This window comes from Orycteropus afer, unplaced genomic scaffold (genome assembly GCF_000298275.1).
Source record: "Orycteropus afer afer isolate SDZICR_OR568_19922 unplaced genomic scaffold, OryAfe1.0 scaffold00104, whole genome shotgun sequence".
Lineage (NCBI taxonomy): Eukaryota > Metazoa > Chordata > Mammalia > Tubulidentata > Orycteropodidae > Orycteropus > Orycteropus afer.
The window spans coordinates 786,023-804,978 of NW_006921691.1; the positions used below are offsets into that span (position 1 = coordinate 786,023).

Consider the following 18,956-nt stretch of genomic DNA (forward strand, 5'->3'; position numbering starts at 1 on the left):
ATATGTTAACAAAAAAAACCAAACTCACTGCTATCAAGTTGAATCTGACTCATAGCAACCCCTCCTTGGGTTTCTGAGGTGGTGTCACTATGGAAGTAGCTTGCCTAGTCTTGCTTCCGAGGAGTGGCTGGTGGATTTGCACCGCCAGCCTTCTGGTTAGCAGTCAAATGCCTTAGGCACTGTACCACCAGAGCTCACATATATGTATGCTCATATATGTATACATTTATCTCCCCCCCCCCCAACCTGTCTGGAAATTTTCCCTTCCCTCCCATCCCGTCCTGGTAACTAACAAAGAAAGTTTCCTTCCATATATAAACCTCTCCTTGATTTTTTACAATAGTGGACTAATAGAGTATTTATCCTTCTGTTGACCTGTTCCACTCAGCATAATGTCCTCCAAGTTTTTCCATGCTATGCGGTGTTTTGCAAGTTCTACATTATTCTTTAGGGTTGCATAGTGGGAATTTTTAAAAAAATGAGATATGCCAGTGGATGAAGAAATTTCAGAACTGCTTTCTGTTGCTTTGTTATTATTGCTATTAAAGTAAGAAGTTTTTCCTTTTTTTATGTAAGGAAGATAAAAATACCTTTCCTGGATATAATTCATGATTCATTGTTTACTACACCATCTTTGTAAATGGGATGTGTTTTAATGAAGTCTTTATTAATTCTGCTCCACAATGTCTATAGCATGTTACTTTGAACATTCCACCTTCCTTTAATTATATAGAATTACCTAGCTTTTTGGAGGGAACTTCAGAAGAGGTGTTATTTTATTCTTTTTGCCCTCTCTAATTAGATGAAGAAGGTACTACACCTACTCCTCACTTATCAACTATCTTGTTATCCAGCATTTCACATTTATGACAATAGTAGAAAATCTGCTATATGACTATTTCACACTTCAACATACATTTGGCTATAATGAACACTGAGGTACTAGGTAAGAGTAAAACTGGCTGTGATGGTTAAGGTTATGTGTCAACTTAACTAGTAATTCTCAGTGGTTTGGCAGTTATGTAATGATGTAATTTGGAAGTTTTATAATGATGTAATCATCCTTCATTTTGTGATCTGATGTGCTCATACTCCATTTTTACGTAATGCAAATTTCACATAACAAGCTGGTCTTTGGAACCTAACCATGTTGATAAGTGAGGAGTTGGTGTTTTGGGAAATAGACCTGAAAGCAGGAAGGAAGCAAATTAAGGGGTTGCCCAGAGGAAGAGGGAACAGCATTCGAAAGCATTAAAGCAAGATCATGCCTGAAATATTTGAAGAGCAGCAAAGAGGCCAGCACAACTGAAAAAGTAAAATAAAGGAAGCTGAATTTCAAGAGATGTGACGGTTGAGGGTAGAGGAGGGCAGATTATGTAGGGCCATTGTAAGGATTTTGAGTTTAACTCTGAGACTGTTGTTCTTAGGTGCCATCAAGTAGTCTAACTCAGAGTGACCCTGTGTACAACAGAACCATACACTGCTCGGTTATGGGCCATCCTCACAGTCCTTGCTGTACCAGAGCCCATTGTTGACAGTGTTTCAGAGCTATTCATAAAGTTTTTCAGTAATACATCAGACAGCATTTCACTGCTGTTCATCAAGTTTTCTCTGGCCAATTCTTTGAGAAGTGGATGGCCCCTTCTTTCTTCCGAGTCTACCTTAGTTTGGAAGCTCTGATGAAACCTGTCCACCATGGGTGACCCTGCTAGTATTTGAAATACTGGTGGCATAGCCTCCAGCCTGACAGCAACATGCAAGCCACCACAGTATGACAAAGTGACAGATGAGTGACCTTTGAATTCAGCCTTTTCTAATGTTCTTATTTATAATTGATTAAATCAAATATTTCTATAACTTGCTCAAAGTAACATTAGAAGTTTAGTTTTTGTGGTAGTTAAGGTTGTGTGTCAACTTGGCTGGGCTGTGGTTCTGAGTGTCTTGGCAGCTGGATGTCATTATTCCCCACGATGAGATTGGAATCAACACCATGGTGGAATCTGCTGTGACACCTTAATCAGTGGAAAGGGAACTGCCTTTGGGGTGTGGCCTGCTCCAGGATATAAGGAGAAGCTTTGGGAAAGGTCTGTAGCTTTTATCACATTTGGATCCTGCATTTGGCTGAGTCTTCATCTCAGTGGCATGCCATATTGCCTGCCAGTACTGGGATTTTACCTGGACTTGAACTAGTGGCCTGCTGTGTTGTGTGCTGATGTTGGGACTGTGACATTTTTCCTGCCAACCTTGGGTTCATCAGCTTCAGCAGCCAGCAGCTGCCTGAGTTAGGAGATGTGTCTGGCTCCAGTGGGCCTGGAATAAGAGGTAGAGCTAAAGCCCAGCGTCAGGGAGCCTTCACCCAGCTCCTGGAGGCAGCACTCTGAATTTGGATTTCTAGTGTCTTAAACTGTAAGAGAATAAATTCCTGTTTGTTAAAGCCGTCCATTTGTGGTATTTCTGTTATAGCAGCACTAGTGAACCAAGACAGTAAAAAGTTAAGTTTTCAGGATTTATGACTTTCAGATTAGCAAATTCCTGTAGTTGCATAGGCACTCCTATCTTAGTCATGAAAGAGACCACATGTTTTAAGTTTTTATATTTAACCTTTTTATTTCTTGATGAGAGAGATCCAACTTTTAAACTTCCTATAGGGAAACCAAAAGAGCTCTGGTGGTGTAGTGCCTAAGGCATTTCACTGCTAATCAGAAGGTTGGTGTTCAAATCCACCAGCCACTCCACAGAAGGAAAACTGGGCAATCTCCTTCTGTAAAGATTTACCATCTCAGAAACCCAGAAGGGGTCACTGTGAGTCAGAATTGACTCAATGGCAGTGAGTTTGGAGTGTTTTTATAGGGAAACCAATACCCCTTTCTAATTTTTAACCTTTTCTTGTTGTTGTTGTTGTTTTTATTTGCCGTCGAGTTGGCCCCGACTCAAAGCGACCCCTCCTTGCGTTTCCGAGGCAATATCACTACAGAAGTAGGATTGCCCAACCTTCCTTCCGAGGAGTGGTGGTGGGTTTGAACCGCCAGCCTTCTGGTTAGCAGTCAAGTGCCTTAGGCACTATGCTACCAGAGCTTTTCTTACTAGTGAAGTTTATTCCACCTATTAGATGTACCGTAACTAATATTTTCTTTAGAGTAACTATCTTTGTATAATTTTTAAATTAGCTTATTTCTATGTCTAGCATTTTATTGTCCCTTTTGACCTCAGTAGCATATTGGGCTCAAGTATATATTAAATACTTCCCAGGAAATTTTTACTCTACTCTGTTGACTGTTAAAACCTTGGGTTTCTCTGACTTAACAGATACAAATGGGCTGTATTGGGAATTTTATAACATTGGCTCTCAGTAAATCCTTTCCTATGAGTTGACAGGCATGTGGTGAGATAACAGACTGTAGTTCTCAAGTTCTGTGTTAAGCCAGAAGGACCAAGGTAGTTGTGACCATACTACATTTATTTATACTTCAGATCCTTGTTGAAGGCATTGTTGAAAGTGTCATTATGATATTCATCCTCAACTACTGGCATACTGTTTTTTTACTCACTGTTTCTCTGACAATTACTTCAAGTAAAATTATTTAATTTTCAGAGAGACACTAGACACCAGAATCTATAAATAAAGTAAAAATAGATTAAGAATATTATGAAGCTATTCCTCAGGCTATAAAAAATATAAAACCAAAACCAAACTCACTGCCATCAAGTCAATTCAGACTCATAGCAACCCCCTTTGGGTTTCTGAAGTGGTAAATCTTTACAGAATTAGATTGCCCAGTCTTCTTTCCATGGAGTGGCCGGTGGGTTTGAACCTCCAACCTTCTGGTTAACAGTCAGATGCCTTAGGAACTATGCCACCAGAGCTCCTATAAAGAATATAGAAATAATAAGATATTTTATGTTCTTCATTTTATGTCTACATTTGTGGCTCCATTTTACATATGTGGTTTGATAGCCAGTTTTTAGTCCTTTGAACATACATTAGTTTTATGTCCAAAACTGTTTGATTTAAAAGAATTTTTTTTTTTTTGTTCTCGAATATGATTTACATTTCATTCCAGAGAGGAGCATAAAACTTATGCTCCTAGTCCAACCCAGTTGGTAAGAAGGCAATCTCAGAAGGCTAAGCCAAATTTGAGAATGGCGCACAGCAAAAGAAAGGAACCAGAACCAGAAAAAGACATGGCAGATCATAGTGAGGCAAGAAAGCCAGAAGGTAATTTGCTGCAGCAAGGAGATTCTGACATCCAGTTCCTTCCTAAAGTAAGTTTGGAAAAAATAATTTTTGTCACTGAGTTCTATTTTGTCTGGGTCATGTAGGAGAGAATTAAAAACACACAGCTTTGCCTTTTGTATGTATGACTCTTTTCATGAAAATTGAATGACTTTCCACTACTATAAGAATTTAGAAATTAAGTTGTGTGTGTGTAAGCTCAGAGTTTTTTTTAAGCCAAATTACCAAACCGAATTAACACAGATTGTTTCAATGGTAATATGAGCTATTTCTTCTTAAATTTAAGAAAAAGACCAAGCTTCTGACATCTCTGGAGATTTCAGCAAGAAAAGATTATATAGGTCCTAAAGAACCTGTCTTAGCCAAAAAAGATGCTCAGTCTGAAGAACTTGGACCATTGGGAAGTGCTACAAAGGAAACTTCGGGGGATAATTCTGTGTCTTCAATTATTAAAGAGCAGTATCTCAGTAAACCGGCAAGGTAAAGTTTTATTTAACAAGTGCTTTGAAAATGGGAAATAAAAATCACTCATTCCTTATGAGAGCTTTACATAGCTTACTGTTATAGCAAAAAGATGACTTGTTAACAGACGTGGAAATAGTTTTTTTATTGACAGGTATGTTTTTTTCCCCACTGTTGATTCCTATTTCCTAAAATTATGTATTTTAGTTCTACTTAGTAAGATTTCTCTTTCCTGGCTTTAAAATTTGAGTGTCGAGTATACTAGACATTAGTAGAAGCCTGACCAAAAAGTAGTGTGTATTACCCAAGTAATTAGAGTGGTAATTCAAATGGGGTCCCAAACACATGAGTAAAGCACTTCTTCTATAGTTTTCAAGGAAAGTGGAAAGAAACCAAAGTTCTAAGCAGCATTGCTCTGATGGATTTTTCTGTTCTCCCCTCTCCTTTTCTTTGCTTTTTTTTATTTTGACTATATATGCCATTCTAACCATTTTCAAGTATGCAATTTATTGGTGTTAATTACGTTCACTTGGATTTCACTTGATACACAATCAACAATTGAAACAATCATCAGTTTTACTTGGATCCACAATCAATACCCATGGAAGCAGCAGTCAGGAAATTGAAAGATATATTACATTGGGCAGATCAGCTGCGAAAAAACCTCTTTTAAAGTGTTAAAGAACAAAGATGTCACTTGAAGACTGAGGTACTCCTGATCTAAGCTATGGTATTTTCAGTAGACTCATGCATGTGAGAGCTGAACAGTGAATAAGGAAAACTACAGAAGAATCATTACATTTGAATTGTGGTGTGGCTGAAGAATGTTGAATGTACCCTGTACTGCTAGAAGAATGAACAAATCTGTTTTGAAGGAAGTACAGCCAGAATGCTCCTTAGAAGTGAGAATGACGTATTTTATCTCACCTACTTTGATCATGTTGCCAGAAGGGACCAGTCCATGGAGAAGGATATCATGCTTGGTAAAGTAGAGAGTCAGCGAAAAAGGGGAAAGACCCTCAATGAGATGGAATGACACCGTGGCTGTGATGATGGGCTCAAGCATGGCAGTAGTTAGGAGGAGGATGGCGCAGACCAGGCAGTGTTTCGTTGTCTTGTATATAAGGTCGCTATGGGTCAGAACCAACCAAAGACACCTAACAACATCATTTACATTCACATTATTGTGCATTCATCCCCACTTTCTGTTTCCAAACATTTTCATCTCCCCAAACAGAAACTGTGTATCCATTAAGCACTTCTTCCCCATTCCCCTCTTTCCCCAGCCCCTAATAACCACTTTTTATCTCTAAACATTTGCCAGTTTTGGTATGGCATGTGGACAGATTATACAACGTTTGTCTAAAATTTTGTGTCTGACTTATTTCCTTCAGCATGCTGTCGTGGTTTTTGGGTTACATGCTTATTCTCCAACCAGAGTTCTGTGAAAGGCACCTTTTCTTTTAACCTAATCTGCTTACCCAATAAGATAATCCAGTTTCACTTTTTGATCCCCTATACTATATGTTGAGGAGCTCTGGTGGCATAGTGCCTAAGGCATTTGATAGCCAACAGAAGGCTGCCAGTTTAAACCCACCAGCTACTCCTTGGAAGGAAGGTTAGGCAATCTACTTCTGTAGTGATACTGCCTTGGAAACCCAAGGAGGGATTGCTATGAATTATCTGACTTGACAGCAGTGAGTTTGGTTTTTTATACTGTATGTAAGGTGCTGTGGTGGCATAGTGCCTAAGGCATTTGACTGCTAATCAGAAGGTTGAGGGTTCGAACCCACCAGCTACTCTGCAGGAAGAAGATGGGGCAATCCACTTCCATAAGGATTTACTGCCTTGGAAACCCAATGGAGGTTGCTGTAAGTTGGAATCGACTTGATGGCAGTGAGTTTGGGTTTTGGTTATACTCTATGTATTGACTCAGTGTCTTTTATCCCTTTTTTTTCTGTTGCCAGTCTGTAGTTCATTTTCATTTATATATAGTAAGACAAAAATGGCCCACAATTTAAAAGTTACTATGACAATTTTTTAGGTAGATAACTAAGAACTAACTATGAATAAGAAATAAAGTAGTAGTGACAGTAAAGTCTTTTCTCTCCTCAGAACAGAATTTTTTGAAAGAATAGGTGGTGGGAGTTTTTATTTTAAAGGCTTGAACTGGAATTGCACTCTAAAAGTTTGGTTGTCTATAAAAATGATCCTCGTACATATAATGACCATATTGTTGTTTGATTAAATCCTCAGCTGTCCACGATTATTGAAAGAACCAAATTACTCCAAAATTGCACTAGATCGAAGAACAGCTATCTCTTCTGCCTCTGAATGTGAGATAGGTCACAATGAAAGGAAAATTCATCGAAAGAGCAAACCAAATGTCACCAAAGGGCGTGCATCAAAGCGAAATCGGGGCAAGAGCTCTAAGAAAGAACCTAGAGCTTCAAAGTCTGTGCTGGTGACTCTTCGGGCTTCCCAGGAAGAAGAAGATGATGATGATGAAGATTTTGCATCTGACTATGAGGAAGAAAGCTATCATCTTGCTCCAGAAGAAGTAAACAAAGCTCCGGTCTTTGTACCCCTTGGTCTTAGATCTCCTGAACCTGTTGCTACACAGATTGAGGAAACAATGGAAGAGGTATAGTTTTTCTTTTTCTTTTGAATCCTTGGCACTGATCTTTGTTTATTCTCATTTTTCTTTTAGTAGATCATTATTTCTTCTCTTAGTTATTAATAGAATTTGAATAGATCATTCTCTTAAATAAACTCTAACAAACATGTTTTGTTTGGTGCTTAGTGGAATGCCAAGCACTAAGAATATTAGCCTTGGAAAATTTTGTTCACTGGTTGTAATAAGCACAGAATCTTCAGCAATCAATCGTAAACATTTTACTTTTGCCACGTTGCTATTAATCAGTTTAAGAATTAACTATGTTTTAGTTTTTTAATGTGGATTATTCTGTTTAACATTTTGATTTTTGGATTCATGTGGGAAATGAGGTTTTGGTTTTGGTGTTTGTGGTGCACCAAAATGAAATAATGAAACTTTCCATTTTGACAGCTTGAAATAACTGTGAATGTCCCAGATACCACATGCATAGATACTGTTGAACATCATTTCTCAAACACAGATGTTACTACTCAGGAGATGAAACAAGAAGAAAATTTGAGTGCATTATCAATTGTAAGCATCCATTTTAATGTTTTTGCCTTTTGTTTGTTGCTTACTTTTCAAAGACTAGGAGTTTATTTTGATAGCTTTAGGTTTACAAACAGTTACTTTCTCTCATATAGGGAGGTATAAGTGTAGATAGTAGAAACTAGTGGAGTTTTTATATTTGGCTTGGGAAGCATTGATTTGTGTGTGGATATATAGTTCTTAATATACTCATAGGCATATGCTAAATTCTTTTTCATTAAATCTATAATAAATGTAAATTATTTAAATATATTTAGTTTCACACTCTTCCCCATTTGTTTTGGCAAATGAAGACTTGGAATAATTTATAGTTTGTAATTTTTTGAAAATAGCTTTACTGAATACACTTCAGATACTATTTACTTAATCCATTTAAAATGTAGGATTCAGTGGTTTTTAGTATATTCATAGATGTGTGCAATCATTTCCACAATTAATTATAGAACATTTTTTATTGCCTCAAAAAGGAACTTCATATCCTTTAGTTGTTACTCCACTATCTTCCCATCTCTCACTCCCAGCACTAAGCAACCACTAATCTACTTTCTGTCTCAGTAAGTTTCTCTGTGCTGGACTTTTTATATGAATAGAATCATACAGTAAGTATGTGTTCTTTTGTAACTGGCTTTTTAAACTTAGCACGATGTTTTCTAGGTTCATCCATGTTGTAACATGTATCAGTATTTATTCCTTTTTATGACCCAAGTAATATCGTTTCATTCTGTTATATATATGGTTGCTATGAGTTGGACCTGACTCAGTGGCACCTAACAGCAATGGTATTCTACTGTAAACATACCATATTTTGTTTATCCCTTGGTCTGTTGATGGATATTTAGTGTTTCCACCTTTTGGCTGTTATGAATAATACTTCCTTAAACATTTATGTACAGGTTTCTCTGTGAACATGTGTTTTCATTTCTCTTGGGTATGTATCTATGAATGGAATTGCTGGGTCATATGATTATGTTGTGTTTAATCATGTTAGGAAACTGTCAGACTGTTTTAAAGTGACTTTTGGTTATATAGTGCCACTCTGACAGGAGTATATACCACCAATGGGATGGCCTTAACAAACAGAAGTTTATTCCCTTAGTTTGGAGGCTTTAAGTCTGAATTCAAAGTGCCAGGCTCTAGGGGCTAGGTGAAAGCCACTCAACCTTGGGGTTCAGCTCTCCCTCCTTCTCCCGGCCCACTGGAGATAGAGGCTTTTCTTCACTCAGACAGCTGCTGGCTGCTGAGACTGACAGGCCCAAGGTTGACAAGTAAAAAAGCACAGTCCCGATGTTACCAAACCACATGGCAGGCCATTAATTCAAGTCCATTGAAAGTCCCAAGGTTGGCAGAGCATGGCAGGCTGCTGAACAACAACATGGCTACATGCAGGGTTCAAGCGTGCCATAAGCTAGAGACCATTCCCAAAGCTATTTCTTATATACAGAAAGCAGACCACATCCCTAAAGCAGCTACTCAGCTGCTTGTGATAGGTCCCACCATGGAGTTGATGACCAGTCTCATCATGGGGAATACTACCACTGCCCAGCCACTCAACTTGGCACCTGTACAGATCTTCAGTGGGTGGTATCTGTACAGATCTCTTCCACTGGGTAACTCCAGTTCCCTAGTTCCTGAGTGGTGACCTTACCCCGTTGGCCTGGCGGGCCACGTTTCTCTCCCTCTTGGGCATGGCAGCCCTGCCCCCTCACTCTTGGGCAGTGGCTTGACTCCATCCCACTAGCTCACATGAACGAGCAGCCCCACAGTCCATAACCAAGTTGGTGAAAGTCTGGCTTTTTGAAATCTAGGGGGCTGTGGTGGTTTCAGCCCCAAAGCCATGGTCCTACCCTTGAGGCTGAGGCACCTCTACTTCTCCTTTCCTTGGTCTCTCTGCTTCTGGTGATTAATGGAAAGGCAACCCACTCCACTGGAAATCTTCCTGCCCCAGAAGCACTCAGCTTTCTTGCTCCTTGGACCAGCTAACCTGCTAGTCCATTTCATGCCGGTCTCCTCTACCAATTAATGCCCAAAGCAACCCACTCCGCCAGGAAGCCGCCTGCACAGTGGTATCCAGCTTTCTCCTGCATGGCCTGGTAAGGCTGTTGCTATCTCATGCTGGTTCTTTCGGCTCTACTTCTGCCATCTCTCATGCTGGTCTCTCAACTCTGCTCCTGCCATGTCTCATGCCAGTCTTTTGACTCTGCTCCTGCTGTCTCTCATGCCATATGCCGGGGTCTCTCTGCCAGGTCTCAGGTCAAGAACGTACCTGTTCTGGTTACCTAGTGCCGCTCTGACAGGAATATACCACAAATGGCATGGCCTTAACAAACAGGAGTTTATTCTCTTACAGCTCGGGAGGCTAGAAGTCCAAGTTCAAAGTGCCAGGCTCTAGGGCTGTGTGAAAGCCCCTCGACCTTGGGCTTCAGCTCTGCCTCTTGCTCCCAGCCCACTGAAGCTAGAGATATCTCTTCACTCAGACAGCTGCTGGCTGCAGAGGCTAACAAGCCCAAGGTCAACAAATAAAATGGCACAGACCCGATGTTACCAATCACACAGCAGGCCATTAATTCAAGTCCATTTAAGTCCCAAGGTTGGCAGAGCATGGCAGGCTGCTGAACAATGACATGGCTACATGCAGGGTCCAAGCGTGCCACAAGCTAGAGACCATTCCTAAAGCTGTTTTTTATATATGGGAAGCAGACCACATACCCAAAGCAGCTGCTACTCAGCTAGTTGTGGTAGGTCCCACCATGGAGCTGATTGCCAGTCTCATTATGGAGAATACTACCACCAGCTGCCCAGCCATTCAACCAGGCCCAGCCAAGTTGACACACAAACTTAACCACCACAGTGAGTGTACCATTTTACTTTTTCATCAGAAGTATGAGAGTTCTGATTTCTCTGCATTCTTGCCAACACTTGTTCATTGTTCAGTGTACAAGTCTTCTACTAATAAATGTGAAGTAGTATCGTTATAGTTTTGATTTGCAATTCCCTGATAATTAATAGTGTCAAGCATCTTTTCATGTGTTTATTGGAGAAGTGTATATTGATGTCTTTTGTCCATATTTAAATTATTTATTTCTTTTTTGTTGAGTTCTTTATATATTCTGATTCCATGGCCCTTATCAGATATATGATTTTCAAATATTTTCTACTGTTCTGTGGGTTGTCTTTTACTTTCTTAATATGGTGTCCTTTGAGGCAAAACTTTTTTTCAGTTTTGATACAATCTAATTTACCTGTTATTTCTTTTGTTGCTTGTGCTTTTGGTGTCATATATAAAAATCATTTGCCAAATCAAAGGTCAAAAAGATTTAGTCCTATGTTTTCTTCCAAGATTTTTATAGTTTTAGCTCATAACATTTAGGTCTTGATCTGTTCTGAGTTAATTTTTATGTATATTTGAGGTAAAGGCTTAATTTCATTCTTTTGCATCATTTCCCAGCACCATTTGTTGAAGAGGCTGGTCAATTCACTATAAGTCTTTTGGTTCATTTTTGGACTGTCAGTTCTCTCATTGATCTATGTCTGTCATTTTGCTAATTCCACATTTACCTTGATTACTGTTTGTAGCTCTGGTGGCATAGTGCCTAAGGTATTTGACTGATAACCAGAAGGTTGGTGGTTCAAACCCACTAGCCACTCTGTGGAAGGAAGGCTGGGCAATCTACTTCCGTAAAGATTTACTGCCTCAGGAATCCAAAAGGGGTCACTATGAGTCACAAGTGACTCGATAGCAGTGAGTTTTTTTGAGTTAGTGTTTGTAGTAAGTTTTGAAATTGGGCAGTGTGAATCCTGGTATTTTATCCTTCTTTTTTCAGAATTGTTTTGGCTATTCTGGATCTCTTGCAATTCCATATGAATTGGAGGATTAGCCTTCAATTTCTGCGAAAAAAAAAAACCCAAAAAGCTACAGGAACTTTGATAGCGATTGTGTTGAATCTCTAGATTGCTTTGGGGTAATATTGACATCTTAACAATATTTAGTCACCCAGTTTATGAATATGAATGACTTTCAAATTATTTAGATCATCTTTAATTTATTTTAGCAAATTTTGTAGTTTTCAGTGTACAAGTCTTTTACTTCCCTGCTTAAATTTATTCGTAGATATTCTATTCTTTTAGATGCTGATAAAAAATGGTATTATTTATTTGATTTTCAGATTGTTCATTGCTGGATCTCAACTAATTTTTTTTGTTGAGATGCTCATTTTTTTAATTTAAATTTTGGTTGTGATTTGGATGAAAGTTTACTTACCCAACCAGTTTTCCATTCCACGATTCACATACATTTTGGTTCATGCCATTGATTGCAGTCCCCACAACAGTACTCAATCCTGCTTCCTCTCTCTGTTTTTGTTTTCCTTCCTCCCTCTTTCTTGTATCTTCCTGCCTTCTGAACTTTTGTCTCTGGGTACCTACTGCCCTCTTGATCTCAGATGATTTGATTATTCTAAACAGTGTGTGCCTCCCTGGTGTTATTATTCACCTGATAGACCTGTGTATCATGGACCGAAAGTTGAGCCATGGGGTGAGTTCAGTTGTAGGTTTGAAGAGTGACAAAGGTTTATAGTCTTGAGGGTTCTCCAGTCTCTGTGTGACCAGTGAGCCTGGTCTTTTTTTTGTGATTTTCAAGTTTTGTTCCACACTCATCTCCCATTCTATCCCGGACCTTCTATTGTGATTCCTTTTAGACTGGTCGGTAGTGGTATCTGGGCACCATCTAGTTTTTCTGGTTTCAGGATCATGGAGGCTGAGGTTGGCATGGTCTGTTAGTTCTTTGACTGATTGTTTTCAAGTGTCTTTGATTTTCTCTACTGTTCTTTGCTGCTGACGGAGAGAGATCAGTACTTGCACCTTAGTCACTCATAAGCTTTTAAGAACCTAGTCACTGCTCACCAAAGTAGGATGTAGAACACTGACTTTGTGGACTATATTGTGTCAGTTGACTTTGGTGTCTACCAAGACTATGGTCCTAATCCCCTAGACCCAGCAACTCAGTCCCTCAAGATACTTGTTTATGGTTGAGAAGTTTTCATGTCTTTGCCCCCTGTATGCTCTACTGTATTCATGGATATATTTAGAGCATATGTAAATACATATGTAGAAATATCCTCTGTCAAAACTATATATATTTATGTGTGTAGTCCCATTTGCCTTCCCACACCTGTTCAGTTTACATGTCTATGTATTTGTAGATTATTATTTTTGTTACTGCAGGATTGTATATTTAACAGTATTTACGTTTGTTTTCCTATAACTCTTCTGCTTCTCCCATTGTCTTCCTTTGCCTTGATCATTTTGTGCAGGCCTTTCCTTATTGTATGCCTTACCCTCACATCCCTGGTAACCATCAAAGAATGTTTTTTTCTGTGTTAAAATCTTTTCTTGACTTTTAATAATTGTGGTCTCACAATATTTGTTCTTTTGTGAGTGACTAATTTCACTCAGCATAGTGTCCTTCAAGTTCATCTGTGTTATAAGATGTTTTACAAATTTATCATTACTCTTTAATGTTGTGTAATATTCCATTGTGTGTATATTCCATAATTTGTTTATCCATTCATGAGCACACTTACTTAGGTTGTTCCATCTTTCTGCTCTTGTGGGTAGTGTTGCAGTGAACATGGGTGGGCATTTATCTATTTGTGTCATAGCTCTTATTTCTTAGGATTATATACCTAATAGTACGATTGCCAAGGAGCTCTGATTGCATAGTGGATAAGGCGTTTAGTTGCTAACCAGAAGGTCAACGGTTCAAAGTCACCAGACAATCTACTTCTGTAAAGATTTATAGCCTTCCAAGGAGGCTGGACACCACCCAGCGAGAGGGTGGTGTCACTATGAGTCAGAATCGACTCAATGGCATTGAGTTTGGTTTTTTGGAGTGGGATTGCTGGATAATATGGTATTTCTGTTTCCAACTTTTTTTTAAGAAAGTGCCATACAATTTTCCACAGTGGTTGTACCATTTTACAGTACCCCCAGCAGTGTATGAGAGTTCTAGTCTCTCCATTTCCTCACCAGCATTTCTTGTTTTCTGTTTTTTGAACTTTGCTATTAATGCTAGAAGGAGCTCTGGTGGCATAATGGTTGAAGTATTTGGCAGTGGTTTGAACTTACTAGCTGTTCCACAGGAGAAAGATGGGGCAGTCTGCTTCTGTAAAGGTTTACTGCCTTGGAAAACCCTGTGCAGCAGTTCTCTGTCCTGTAGGGTTGTTACAAGTCAGAATTGACTCTGTAGCAGTGGGTTTGGTTTGGTTATTAGTCCTGGAGTGAAATGATATCTTGTTGTTTTGATTTGTATGTTTCTAATGGGCTAATGTTTACACCCATTTCTTCATGTGCTTGTTGGCCTCCTGAGTATCTTCTTTGGTGAAGTATCTGATTATGTCCTGTGTCTATTCTCTGTTTTATTTCTGCCCAAATCTTTCTTTCTTCTGGGACTGGAGGCTTTTTTTGCTATTCTTTTTTATAGTTGTTGGAGATGTTGATTTTAGTTCTTTCTTCTTTTTTGATGTGTGCATTTATTGCTATAAATTGCCCTTTGAGTACTACTTTTGCTGTGTCTGAAAGGTTTTGGTATGTTCTGATTTTGGTCTTGTTTGATTCGAAGAATTTTTTTAGTTTCTTCTATTACCCAGTAGTTTTTAAGTAAGGTGTTATTCTGTTTCTGTGTATTTTATTTTTTTCCTTGTTTTTCCTGTTGTTGATTTCCAGTTTCATAGAATTGTGATCTGAGAAGATGCTTTGTAGTATTTTGTTGTTTTTAAATTCATTGAGGCTTATTTTGTGGCTTACCATATGGTCTATTCTTGAGAATGTACCATGTATACTAGAAAAGAATGTAGATTATGTTGTTGTTTGGAGGGTTCTGTATATATCTATGACATTAGGTTGGTTGATGGTGTTGTTTGGATCTTCTGTGTCTTTGTTAAGTTTCTTTCTTATTGTTCTGTCCTTCATCTAAAGTTGTGTATTGAATTATCCTGTTATTGTGAAGTTGTCTATTTTGTTTTCAGTTTTTTTATAGTCTGAGTATGTATTTTGGGGCTCTTTCATTGGGAGCATAGATATTTATTACAGTTATGTTCTCTTGTTGAATTGACCCTTTAATTAATAGGTAATATTCTTTGCATCTTTTGCTGGTTTTTGTCTTAATGTCTAATTTATCAGAAATTAATGTTGCCACTTCTGCTCTTTTTCTTGGTTGCCATTTTCTTGATGCGTGTTTTTCCGTCCTTTGATTTTTTTAAGCTTATTTTTATCTTTTTGTCTGAGGTGCATCTCTTGTAGATAGCATATTGATGGGTTATGTTTTCTTATGCATTCTGCTACTCTCTTTGTCTGGATTAGTGCATTAAACCATTTTCATTCAGTTACTTAACAATAAGTGTGTATTTATTGTATTTTTTGGGGATTGTATGCTGATGATTTCTTCATTCCATGTATTTTTCTGTGCTGAGGTCCTTTTGTTTATGGATTTTCTTATTTCCCTTCCCTCACTGTTGTTGTTTTAATGTTTACTAGATCTTTAGTATTTTCTTCTTTTTTGTTTTTATGAGAAAGCTTATCACTATCCTTTGAGGTTACTCTGTAATTTATTAGTTTCTTCCCAAGTTTAAAACAGTCCAGTCTATCTTGACATCATCTTACTCATTTGGAAGTTCTGTAACTACACCTTTTATTCCCTCTTTTTGCTTTGTAGTTGTCCTCATTAAAAAATTCACATCTCTAGTTCCCTGTTTTCAGTTTTACAGGTTTTATTTTGTTTTGGATGCTTCTATATCTGGGTTAGTTTCTGGGTGATATTGTCATGTGTGTTAATCTCAGGTTGTTATTTCCTGTTGTTGGCTTTCTGTTGGAAGGATTCCCTTTTGTATTTCTTGTCATGTTGGTCTGATTTTTACAAATTCCATTTACTTCTGTTTATCTGGAAATATCCTAATTTCACCATCATATTTGAGGGATGATTAGGCTGGATATATAAATCTTGGTTCACAATTTTTTTCTTTTAGGGTTTTATGTATGTCCTTCCATCGCTTTTTCACCTTCATAGTTTCTGCTGAGAAATCAGAGCTGAGTCTTAATGGTTCTCCTTTGTAGGTAGCTTTTTGTTTTTCCAGTGCTGCTTTCAGGATTCTTTCTTTATCTTTAGTTTTGGGAAGTTTAATTATGATGTTCTGGTGATTTTCATTTGGAGTGTATCCTTTTCTGAGGTTCACTGAGCTTCTTGAATGCATACATATATTCTTACCCCTAATGATATTAGGGAAACTTAGTTCTAACAAATTTTCTACAGTTTTTCTGGAGATTTTTTTTTTGTCTCTTTCCATTCTGAAATTCTGATCACATGTAAGTTATTTCTTTTGTTGGTGTCTCGCATAATTTTTCAGGTTTCCTTTATTTTGTTTCATTTTTTTTTTTTTTTTCTGATTGTTCCTCTAACAGATTAGTATTAAGGGATTTTTATTCAATTTCATTAATTCTGTCTTTCACTGTTTCATTTCTGCTCCTGTGTCCTTGCAATGCATTATCTGTTTCTGAAATCTTAATGTTAATCTTCTTGATTTCTATGTCCTGTTTTCTGTGGTTTCTAATTTTCTATTTCTCTTGGCAATTTTCTTGTATTGTTTTCCTAAATTCTTTTAGAATTTTGTCTGTGTTTTCCTGGATGTCCGTCTGACTCTGTTGACAAGATCTAAATACAATTCTTTTTAATTCTTTGTCAGATAGTTTCAATACCATTCCTTCCTCCGAAAGATTTTCTGGCTCTTTATTTTATTCACTTGTTTGAGCCTTTGTCTTATTACTTTGTGTGAATTGAGTTTGTCTGTTGTCTCTGAGACATTGTGGGTGAGGCATGTATATTTAGTTGATGATTGTATGTTAGTGTGTTTTACCCAGCTTTTTACTTTGTTTTGCTGTGTCCAGGTGAGCAGGGTGGGTGTGATACTTTGCTCACTAGTTTGGCATTCACTTAGGCACTTAGGCATTCACCATTTGTCTCCTGCTGGATGCAGTAGAGGATGGGAGTGCATACACAGTTCTCTGTTGTTTGTTGAGAGCAGGCTGGGCTGGTGTTGGCTGCTGTCTATCGATGAAATGATGCCAGAGTTAGTAGTGGAAGTTGGCTAGGGGGTAGGGTGGCAGAAGGGGTGAGTGTGGTTGGATACTGTGGTCATGGTTACTGTCTCCTGCCTAGTGGGAAAGTAAAACAAATATACATACAAACAAAAAATAATTTTAAGGAAAAAGAAAACAAATGTCAAGGAGAAGGAAAATAGAAAACAGAAGAACAAAAAAGAAAGGATTAAAATATAAGAGAAGAATAAAAAAAGAAAAAGAAAGGAGAAAGGTAGAGCAGTGATGGGGTGTGGCACCCATTCTGAAACAGCACTCTGATGGTCATGAAGGCCACAGGGGTCAGAGCACATGGACTGGGTCATCATGCTCTGCCAGCTGAGAAATCCCTGGGGGTTGGGCTCTGGGTCCAGGAGGGCACTTGTGCTGGTTGAGGAGGCTTTGGGTTGCCTGGTCTGGGGCAGTGCTAGTCAAGGAGTCAGTGGAGGGGTGAGACCTGGGCCAGGATGGTGCTTGTGCTGGCCTAGGAGGCAGTGGAAGGCAGAGTTCCCTGGCTGAGACAGTGTGCTTCCCCAGCCCAAGGAGGCAGCAGTGAGTGGGGAGCCTGTTTTGGGTCATTGTGTTTTTCCGGCCAAGGAGGGTATGCAAGGCAGATCCCTAGGTTTGGGAATGCTCTTCTTCCAGCAGATGAGGTGGCAGGGTGCTCAGTTTGTGAAAGCACTTCTCCTGGCGGAGGAAATGTGGGGAGCTGTGCATCTGGTCTGGAATGGCACTTCTGCCAGCTGACAAGGCAGTGGGGGTTGGGACGCCTGCTCTGGCAAGGTGTATCTGCCAGCCAAGGAGGTTGTGGGTAGGGTTTTGAGTCTGGGACAGCGCTTCTGCCAGCCAAGGAGGCAGTGGGGCTGGGGTGGCTGGACCACAGCAACACATTGTATTGTCAAGGAGATGTAGAGCACCTGCCTTTAAATATGGGGGTGTTGTGCACATGGTGGCCAATTCATGAGGGCGTGGCTCATATCTCTGCTGTGGCTAGGGCAGCGTAGGGAGAGGTATTACTGCCTAGTGGGTGGGTCAGGGTGGGAGATGTATATCTGTTCCTGGGGAGGGTGTGGGGACTAAGGAGGTGATCACATCTTTCCGGTTGCCAGCCACCATGTGGCCATTGGTGCAGTCCTGGGCAAGCTGAGCTGAATTTCTGATTCCTGCTTCATTTATAACACTGTCTACAATGATTTCAAATGGCCACAGTAAAGCTGGGTCATTTGACACTTCACCACTCCATATATATTCTTGTTCATGGTTTTTGTTCAGTTTCTTCTAATCAGCAGTTGATACACTTCCTTATCCTTTCCTTTGGCACTGAGGGTTCCAGGATTATCATCTGTTTCATTTGGTTTCTCAGGTCTTTGTTGTAGAGCATCTGGGTAGGATGTGTGCATAGTCTGCCATTTTGTCAGAAGTCTTGATGCTACCATTTTGTTTTTGTTTTTGGTTCAGTGGACATCTTTATTTACCCACATAATTACTTTTTTTTCCCCTCTTTTTTTGCAGTGTACCCTCCTCTCCCCTCCCACTCCAGGTTACCAAAAAAGAAAGTTTCCTTCCATATATAAACCTTTCCTTGACTTTTTACAATAATGAACTAATACAGTATTTGTCCTTCTGTGATTGACTTATTTCACTTAGTATTATGTCCTCCAAGTTCATCCACATCATGTGGTGTTTTGTAGATTCTTTGTTATTATTAGTATTACATAGTATTCCATTGTGTGTATGTACCATAGTTTGGTTATCTGTTCTTCTTTTGATGGGCACTTAGGTAGTTTCCATCTTTTTGCTATTGTAAATAGTGCTGCGATGAACATGGGTGCCCATTTATCTGTCCTGGCTCTCACTTCTTTAGGATCTAGTAATGAGATGGCTGGATCAAATGGTATTTCTAGTTCCAACTTTTTAAGGAATCGCCATACT

The 18,956-nt window shown here is 38.9% G+C and overlaps 1 protein-coding gene across 1 annotated transcript in view; it reads left to right on the forward strand.

The window, feature by feature from the left end:
- Positions 1 to 18,956, forward strand: part of BDP1 (B double prime 1, subunit of RNA polymerase III transcription initiation factor IIIB) — a 217,727-nt gene that overhangs the window by 131,798 nt on the left and 66,973 nt on the right. Inside the window, exons 24-27 of the mRNA XM_007943362.1 lie at positions 4,066 to 4,263; positions 4,521 to 4,714; positions 6,953 to 7,340; positions 7,764 to 7,886. Of these exons, the coding sequence (XP_007941553.1) occupies positions 4,066 to 4,263; positions 4,521 to 4,714; positions 6,953 to 7,340; positions 7,764 to 7,886 (903 nt within the window). The remainder of the gene's footprint in view (positions 1 to 4,065; positions 4,264 to 4,520; positions 4,715 to 6,952; positions 7,341 to 7,763; positions 7,887 to 18,956) is intronic.